Source organism: Pangasianodon hypophthalmus, chromosome 25 (genome assembly GCF_027358585.1).
Source record: "Pangasianodon hypophthalmus isolate fPanHyp1 chromosome 25, fPanHyp1.pri, whole genome shotgun sequence".
Lineage (NCBI taxonomy): Eukaryota > Metazoa > Chordata > Actinopteri > Siluriformes > Pangasiidae > Pangasianodon > Pangasianodon hypophthalmus.
In genome coordinates, this window is record NC_069734.1 from 16254930 (window position 1) to 16264755 (window position 9826).

General features: G+C 41.1%; 1 protein-coding gene across 1 annotated transcript; it reads left to right on the forward strand.

Annotated features, from left to right (window-relative positions):
• The first annotated feature begins 3234 nt into the window (after nucleotides 1–3234).
• yju2b (YJU2 splicing factor homolog B) lies at nucleotides 3235–9826 on the forward strand. The gene is made up of 10 exons (XM_026947999.3): nucleotides 3235–3538; nucleotides 4053–4081; nucleotides 4159–4212; nucleotides 4590–4672; nucleotides 4880–4935; nucleotides 5966–6026; nucleotides 6852–6994; nucleotides 7115–7287; nucleotides 7369–7507; nucleotides 7766–9826. The coding sequence occupies exons 2-10, from the start codon at nucleotides 4079–4081 to the stop codon at nucleotides 8242–8244; spliced, it is 1191 nt and encodes a 396-aa protein (XP_026803800.1). The 5' UTR covers nucleotides 3235–3538; nucleotides 4053–4078; the 3' UTR covers nucleotides 8245–9826.

The following is a 9826-nucleotide window of genomic DNA, read 5'->3' on the forward strand; positions in this document are numbered from 1 at the left end:
CTCTTGAAGAACCTCTTTGACAAACACTTAAATTCGAATGGAGGATTAAAAAAATTCCATCCAAACATTTTACAAATTTTCACTGAATTTTAGAAAAGACAGCAAAAGAATTTGCGCATCAACGTGTAATTCCGTCGTGCACCCTTTGTAAAGGGCCTAAGCATATAGATGCACTGCTGAAGTGGTGGCTGGTTGATTCAGGAAGGCGCAGGTCTCTTCTCTGGTCCATATAGGGTTCGTCTGCTTTGGGTAGGAATGCAGGGGCCGTAATAGGAAGCATTTTGTGGGAATTAGTTCGGAATCTGAAGCTCGCCGCGCGGCTGCTGTTTACGCCGTAAATTTGACCCGGCAAACCTGAGGCGGCGGACAGCATCCGGGCCTCCTCCACCGGCTTGAATTTTCCCTCCTCTGTCTCTCTGTTCCTTCACTCCATCCAGCATCACTTGTCTACAGTGGCTCGATTGGACTTTTGGAAGAGGGTGAGACTGGTTCTTGATTCGAGTCTCTGATTTGTCTGATAGTTCGCTAGGCAGGAACTCAGCTTTAGTAAAACTACTGTTTCTCTTTTTCTTCTATCACTTTATTTCCAAAATGTCTTTAAATCCTACAATCCTGCATTGTATATTGTGAATTTTTCCCACGTTTACAGATATGATTTAATTCATGATCCAAGATGGGGTTTGAACCTCCAACCTTGTGGTAACCTTTGTGCACGAATGGTCATGTCAAAACTGTCAGAACCCCAGTGAAGAACTCTCAGAGAACCATTTCAGTCCATTTTCAGTTACTACGTTACTCCATAACTACACCTTGCCATTGTGCTATCAGTTTTCACTGACTTCTTTTTCTTACATATATTACATATAGGAGATTTTGAGTTTTCTTTAACTTGTTCATTATAAAATGTTGAAGTTTGGTACAGTACATTATTTCTACCACTGTAACAAAATTAAAACAAACAAAAAAAAAAAACATCTCTGAGAACTTTGTTAGTAGGCTTTATGTAGGCAGAGAAGGTGGTGCAATGCAGAGGCAACATTAAGCCAGGCATCGCATGATGCCTTGTTTTCTGGGCAAATGCATGTGACTACACTAATTGTCTGAATCTAAACATCAGTATCTGATTATTTGACATTTTTCCTCTCTATTTCAGGAGTTTTTGCAGTATGGTTACTTTGAGCAGAATAACATCTGACTAAATGAAGCCATTTTGTCATTGTATTTTGACGGAAGATTACTGAAGAACACAAATTAATCGTCTGTGATTGATGTGAAGTAGTACGCATGGTATGACTGGTGACATGAACTAACACTGTAAAACTGTCTGTTTTGTTTAATAAAGAAATGGACCAAAGCCTGCCATATCTAAAAGGGCACCCTAAAAAGTACTGGAATATTCCCTGTCCTGTGTGTCTTGTCTCGGTACTTCATGGTAAAAGATGGAAAAAGCCTCAGTCTGACCGCCTGGCACTGTCTCAAGAGACGAATTCCAGAGCCGTTCCATCAGAGAGTGATGGGCAGAAAGAAAATGGGAATACCTTTGCTTCGCAATGGGTGGACATGGCACAGCTGCTGTGAGTGGATATGTGCCAGATGAAGAATGGTCAAATATTGAATGTCCAATATCCATGCCAAGCGCTGATCTTGCTATCCAGAGGGTTTCCCCTGGTGCAGAATTGGCACATCAGCTTTGATATGAGAGGACATTTCAATAGCACAACATTCTGGTTAAAATAACACAGTTAAGATCAAAGAATGAATGAAAAATGTATGGATGCCCAAAGTAGAAAAGGATATAAATATTTGTCATGTATCCATACAGGTGAATCTTAGCTGACAGGAATGGAAGCCGGTGTGGTTTTCTGCAGCTGTAGCCCATACACCACAGGGTTTGTGTATAAGTGCTGTGCATTCTGAGATGCTTTTCTGCTCAGCATGGTTGTAAAGAGTGGTTATTTGAGTTACTATAGACTTCCTGTCACCTGTATCATCACCTCTGACCTGTATCATTGACAAGGCATTTCCACCTGCAGAACTGCTGCTCACTGGAGATCAACAGTTTCTGAAATACTCAAACTCGGATAATTTTTTTTTCCCATTCTCATATTTAATGTGAACATTAACTGAAGCTCTCGATCTGCATGTGTATGATTTTATGCATTGTGCTCCTACAACATGATTGGCTGATTGTATTAAGGTGGTCAGTAAATGTACATCAGACGTCCTGTATTCTGGTGGTGGAATGAACTTCCTCACTGGCTATGTGACCATGTTTGGAAGTATAGTGGAGAATATCCAGTATGCCTATTAAATCCCCTGAAGCAGAGCAGTAGCTCAGTGCCCGAATGTTCCCAACCCTGAACCTGGAGTACCCCCTGTCCTGCACATTTTGGTGTTTTTCCTGCTCTATCAAATCAGGAAGGCATGTTAATTAGCTGATTAATTGAATCAGGTGTGCTAGAGCAGTGAAAACATTAAAACTTCCAGGACAAGGGGTACTGCTGGACCAGGCTTGGGAACCAGCCGCCTGTTGCACCAGCAGAGTTTAATCCTAAGTCTGGGTGTAATTGAGCCAATGTTGGCAAAGGAGCACTTTTGATTAAAAACCCTGCCAATATTGAACCAATGCTGGCATAAAGTTTGCAAAGAACCAAGTGTCTATAGCAATCCTGCCCAATGTTGACAAACGGGCACTTTTCATCCCCTGCCAACGCCGAGCGATCATTGACAAGGTGGATTTAAAGGTGGCTGAAAGTCTGTCAGGCCAGGTGGCATACGGACAAAATTATGTGTGGCCAACTCTGGTACCCAAACTTGGCTCACTGGTGGCAATGTTGATTTAAAGGTGGCTGAAAGTCTGATGGACCAATATTTGCCCATTGGCCCACCAGAATGGCTGACATTGGGCCAACCTCAGTTTGCTCCCTGCGTCCTCTTTGTATGTGCTGTTACAGACACTGTATTTCTGCAAGGGGTCCATGTGATGTGATCATACACCATGGCTGTCAACAATACGTGAAGAAATCCTCCTACCCAAATACAAAGAAAACCATCTTTGATTTGGGTGTAAAGGTCTACAAGTGGCAGCATTGTTTACTTCATTGTTCAGCAGAATTATCGAGTAGTTTTATTTACAGCGAAAGCATCACCTTCTATGGCGTGGGTGTAAGATTTACGTTATAACTTGGTGAAACTGTGGATATGATGTGAAGAGTAGTAAACCTTGGTGGTGTTGGAGGCCACTGGCAACTATTGCAATAGAGAGAGAGAGAGATTAAAAATATAGCTTGTGAGAAATAGGTATTAAATCTTTAGGAATTGGAACAGCAGTGTTTAATTATAAGGGATACAGGGTTAGGGAATAGGATGGAGATAGGCTGTACTGCACACTCCAGACCAGTAGGTGGCGGAAACGCGCCATAATGTTTGATGACAACTTTCTTGATTCCAAGAAGAAGAACAAGACGCAGAAGAAGACGCCTGTTGCTTCTAGTTCGTTTGGCAGACGAGACTGACTAGCTTCAGGATTCTAGACTTGGTAAATATTGCTTTTTAAACTGTTATTTTTCAAATGTACCAGTTTTACAGTATATGATATGTACTGAAACACAAACTGACGCAAAGAAGCTGTTCTAAAATTCAAGCAAACGGTACAACATAATAAGCTGTTAGCGTGTTTGCTACTACGTGAGTAAGGGTCTCTCTGTTTACTGCGTCATGATTGGATAGTGGGCCCTGAAAGAGGCTGCTGATTGGATGTCACACGAGGATTAGTTGCTTTTAACCAATCGTAGCAGAGAAGGCGGGATTTGTGGGAAAAGCAAGGCATTAATGCTTTGCTAGCGTGCCTTCATAGCTAATGTTATACAGTATATGTGGAATTTAAAATATCTTGTTCAGCATCTTGCAGAAAACTTTGATAAAGGTATTTAGTCACTAATGGGTAATAATGACGTAAAGATTTACTCAGTTCATCATGGTATATTCCTGATCTGATCTCTCTTATCTCCTCTCTCTCTCTCTCTCTCTCTCTCTCTCTCTGTCTATCTCAGATCTCCTTGGCTGAGCTGCTGCCATCATGGTTGGTGCAAAGTACAATGTGTAATACAATCATAACATCCTTTTTTTTCTTGTATTGAATACCTGTGTCTTCTTTAGGGAGAGAGAAAAGGAGTGAACAAATATTACCCTCCAGATTTTGACCCTGCTAAGGTGAGTGGTATTTTCTTTGCATTCATTCATTCTTTCATTCCTTCATCCGCTTTATCCCAGTCGGGGTCGCAGTGGACCCAGACGCTATCTTGGATACACCCTGGGTGGGACAACAGGGCATCATACACACACACACACACTCTCTCATCCACACCTAGGGGCAGTTTAGCACAACCAATCCACCTAATGTTTTTAAAACCTGACCAGAAGAAAGACTCTTTATTCCACCACTTAACTTTATTACATGTATTTGTATTAAATGACATATTTCTCACAGCATAATGAACAATACCTGTGTAAGGAAAAAATTATGATGTCAAACTGCTACATGTTGCTTCCTGCTGAAACCTTGCCCTTTTGTCTCTCTTGGTCTGCAGCATCGCTCTATCAATGGCTACTGGAACACTCATCCACTGCGCGAGAGAGCCAGGAAGCTCTCGCAGGGCATCCTCATTATCAGGTAACACACACACACACACACACACACACACTCCGTCTTTCTTTCTCGCAGTGTTTGCACTCAGCCTTTATAGATGCATTTATCGGACGCTGTATTGAATTGAACTGAAACAGTGTGCTTGTAGATTTTCTAGCTGTTCTGTTCAGCTCACTCAAAATCTCCGAAATAAAAGGGAAACTGATATGGTAACCAGTGTGTGTGTTGCAGGTTTGAGATGCCCTACAATATCTGGTGCGACGGCTGTAAGAATCACATAGGCATGGGTAAGTTTCCCGAGGTTTGTATGTGAAACGGCTCTTTTAATCTTGCACTCGAACCTGATGAAAATGTCACTGAATAATTTTTATTATAGTTCAAAGGGTATAGGGTATAGTTCAAAATATAAAAATTGAGTGTAGGTTGCTTTCCCTTTAGCCGCGACACATTCTTGATAACACTGCTCACCTCAGACTGTGAGAATCAGAGCAGATTAGTTTACACAGGTTTTCTGAAACTCTATCAAAAGGGGCAGAGATCCTTCTTCAGCACATGGTTTGGTTAAAACAGATGCAGGTAGGGGGCGTGGCCTAAATTTTGGGCGCACATATTAAGCAGTAGTAGCCAAAATGTACAGCCTACAGTTAAAGACAATTTAAATGACGCACTAATCAGTGTGAAAACTGGTTGTTTGTTGTCAGATTAGCAAAGAATGTACGCAAACCGTACTAGCTACATAGCAGCCGGAGGCTCTGTGACTTCCTTCCAAGCTTTATGTTTCTTCATAATGTCTTTCCACACATTTAGTGAGAGAGCTAGATGACAGGATAACATGACGGTTTTAAATTTTCCTTCCTTTTTGTGTTAATGGGAACTAATTGCGGGTGCTAAAGTTGCGAGTGGGGAACTGAAGAAACGTCGGACCACATGCGCTGTATAGTTAGTCCCAGGAATTGTCCGAGTCAGTTGTTTGGATTTTTCGCTTTACAGGTCGCATCATAACTAATTTCGGTTTAGATGTCGCTTGGCGTGCGGTTGCTTGGTGCCGTCACTGAAATCGCAGCTCCGTGTCGAACACGCGCATAGAAAATGAATGATCGTGTGTCATTATGTCGCTTGGTAGCATCAGGGTAAAGAAGAAGGCAAACATGTCTGTGCTGCGGTAAGACGTAAACTGTAGGATTTTACTTTGATCCAAATATTCCTTTAAGAAAATCATTAACATTAAAAACAACTGTGTTAGATTTCCCCTTGGTTTAACCTCACACTCGTATACATAACCTTTATATCTGTTTTTACTGTTGTTTTAATTTTTAGGGGTTCGATACAATGCGGAAAAGAAGAAAGTGGGCAATTACTACACTACGCCAATATACAGGTAACCTGGACACCTTTTACGTCATATTGAAATGGATGAATGGTGATATTCTGCTGTTTCTCAAAACCTCTACATAGAAAGGCTCTCCAAGCATTTAAATATGTTTGGGACTGGACTGACTATCAGTCTGAGACTATTGAAACAAACGGTAACGAGTATCTATTATTCTAGTGTTATTGAACACCGTTACAGTTTTCTAAAAAAAATGCATTAAATAAATGTAATATTTTTTGGGCTGTTTTTCTGGTAACAAACCTAAATATCAGTATTCAGATCATGTATGGTGAGAAAGTCTTGTATCACGATAGACATTTTTGCCAAATCATTCACTGTTACTGTATTGTGTTATTATTATTATTTTTTTAATTCCTCTTCCATTTTCTTCCTGATTTTGTCTTGGCTGATTCCCACCCACCAGTCAGCTCGTACGAATTTATTACAATTTTTCAAACAGCTGTTCATGCTGCGTCACAGGAGAGCGTAAACGTCTAAGAGTGCTCTCCGCCCTCTTCCACATACATGAGCTCACAGACACCTGTGATTGGATAGTGTCACTGTGATTGACAGGAGAGAGAGAGAGAGAGAGAGAGAGAGAGAGAGAGAGAGAGTATGCCCCCTCCCCCTCCCTTTTCCTTGGCTACTTGTCAGAATTGTCACAGTAAACTGATTTCATAGTAAAGAACAATAGAGCAGAGATCTTCCCATGGACATGAAATGTAAATTATTTTGTATGTTTACATAAAAATCAATTGTTTTCATTGAACAAACTTGTACAAAAGTTTTTTCGTTCTCAGCATATGTTATACTGTTTTTGTTGAACTCTAGGTTCAGAATGAAGTGCCACCTGTGTGTGAACTACATCGAGATGCAGACAGATCCAGCCACGTGCGATTACGTCATCGTGAGCGGCGCGAGGCGCAAAGAGGAGAGGTGGAACATGGCTGAAAATGAACAAATACTCACCACCGGTACGCCACACACACACACACACACACCCTGTATACGCAAATGTTTCCACCGCTGCTGGAGTGAAAACTCCTCGTGCTAGTTGTTTTCTACACTCCTTGTTCTGTGTGTTCGTCTCTCAGAACGCACTGAGAAGGAAAAGCTAGAGACCGATCCCATGTACAAGCTGGATCACGGCGGGAAAGACAAAGAGAAGCTTCGTGCCGCCATTCCATCTCTCTCCGAGCTGCAAGAGCACCAGGCTGGATGGAAAGACGACTTTGAGCTCAACAGCGCCCTCCGCAGGAAGTTTAGGGTTCGTTAATTCAGAAGTTTTCTGCTTTCAGTGGCTTCAACATGATTGCGTGTATTATTATGCACGTGTTTTGTAATACAGGATGAGAAGAAGGTCATATGTGAAGAGGAGGAGAAAGATAACGCCGTGAGGAAGAGGCTGGGTCTGTCTATACCTTTGGTACCGGAAAAGGACGAGGACAAAAAGCTTGCCTCGTTACTCACCTTCCAGAGCCCTGACTGTAAGAAACTGCTGGTGACGTCATGATGAATTTATTGATCAAATCCTCTCAGGTTTAAAAGCTATAAAATTTAAATAAACATTTGCCATTTAGATTGTGAGAACTTTATGTCTAGCTTTAGCAGTTTATACACTTTTTAGGTCATGTGACTCCACCAAGAGGAAACGGTGAACAAATATCAATGACAGAAGTTCAATGACTACAAACTATGCTTTCATGCTTTTTTTTTATGAGTCATTCTTTCTTTTTTTTTTACAGCATATGAGGGTAGACAGCATACAAAGAGGCAGCAGATCGCCTCTCGCTCCTGGTTTTCTCCGTCTTCCTCCACTCCATCGGGGAGCGCTGTGGGAAACCTCCTGAACAAACTGGGCCAGAAGGGCAGAGACGCCGCCGCTGCCAGAGCTCTTAACGCCACTCCAAGCAGCTCTCTCGTCCGCAGGAGGTCAGATGGTGGCGGCACGGTTGTCGATAATGCCAGCCTGACATCATGTTCCAGCCAGGCGTCTGTTTCATGCCCCAACATCGCCGCTTCAGACTTGGAAAATGCTGATTCGTTTCCCGTACACTGCTTAGAGGAGACACAGGACACCTGTAGACTAACCACAGAGGAGCACGCTGGAAAGCCAGCTCCAGAGGTGCATTGTGGGACGGAAAGGCACAGTAGCATTGAATCCTGCTCTGCAAAGTCACTAGTGGCAGATTACAGTGACTCAGACTCCGAATCGGGTCAGTGAAGAAGCAAGGGAATGGACTGAAATCACAACTGCACACATCGCAGCCCATCTGATCAAAAAAAGAAATAATTTATCAACTTTATAAACTCCGTCAAAACTTTATAAACTCCGTCATGGGCTCCGACAAAACTGTACAAATAGGACGCTCGCAGTGGTTTCGGAAAGTTTGTCATCATTAAAATTGTCACATCGCCTGCCTGTACATGATATTTAACTATTATACAGTCAGTTGTAGAATTATTGGCACCCTTCATTGTCTAAAATGTACGTTACACCTAATTATTTATATTTGCAGCAACTTCTACTGTGACTTAATGCAATAGATTGAAACATGCCCTATCTCACAATTGCTACTGTTGTATAAGGTGTAATAATAAATCAATAGTAGTGTTTATCGAGGTCTTCCAGTAAATGTGTTATCTGTGTTTGCAGAGAGATGCTGAACCTTGGAACTGTCAGCAAAAAAAAAAAAAAATTGATAGTGGGCTTGTCATTGTAGATTATTGGTTTAATTTGTGCCCCAGATAGTCAGTTGGATTCAGATATAGGGTAATGGAAACTATCCTTAAAGCAGGTCAGGACCTTCAGACTTCCCTGTAGAGATTACACACTCATGGTTCTTAGTAAATTGATGTTCATGACATTATGTTCATTTCCTAATCATTCCTATTTTACTCATTTTTTTTACTTACAGAACATTTTCACAGTTGCTAGTCTTGGCATTGAAGTCCGCACACCACTATTAGCATGTACTCATTTCATTTCATTTTTATTTCCATTGTTCTGCTGTAAAATTTTGCTGAACCCCGTGCCCATTGTAGCCTCAGTTTCCTGTTCCTGACTGACAGGAGTGAAACCCGATGTGGTCTTCTGATGCAGATCAGAGATTCAACTGTAAAAACTAGGCATGTCCGGATTTTTTTTTTCTTCAATTTTTGTTACAATATGAATATTCAGTACTGACATTGGCTATTAGCTTGAGGCTATTTTCAAGCCAACAGCTCAAGTATCGTTTTTGACATGCCGAGATTTAAACAGGAAAATCACATGACCTCTGAAGTTTGAATCTATGTTTATTTGTGGTTTCATAGTAGATTAAAATCTGATTTCTGGACAGTTTTATTTCTTAAATCCAAACGTTGACTGGCTAAACTGAGCCTTGAATCTGAAATGTGACTCAAATCTGGTAAAATTGTGAGGTTTTTTTTTTTTTTTTTAAATTTAGGCTACAGAAACTCTTTCCTGCTCCAATCAGATTTGAGCTTTCTGTCTAACAGAGCCAAAAAACAGTAATGAGGGCAGGTCAGAAATCTCTATGTTGCATTTTTTTTTAACGGAAGCAAGTGTTACATCAAATCCTTAAATCTTTCTTGTTCATAGTCCAGTTTCTGATGGTAATGAGTCCATTATATTCAGACAAGATTTGTTTTACAGTTGATATTAGTCAGTGTTTCTGTCAATACAAATACCTAGTATGTTGTGTGCAACAAGTCTTAGGTAGAGTGAACCAGATCAGCCTTTTACACTGTTTGTTTTGTTTTTTTTCCAATAAAATAAAAAGTCACAAACGTTTCTCACTTCA

Coding starts and splice junctions, on each gene's coding strand:
- yju2b (XM_026947999.3), top strand. Junction 7,288..7,368: donor CCCTCCGCAGGAAGTTTAGG/GTTCGTTAATTC, acceptor TTTGTAATACAG/GATGAGAAGAAGGTCATATG. Junction 7,508..7,765: donor CACCTTCCAGAGCCCTGACT/GTAAGAAACTGC, acceptor TTTTTTTTACAG/CATATGAGGGTAGACAGCAT.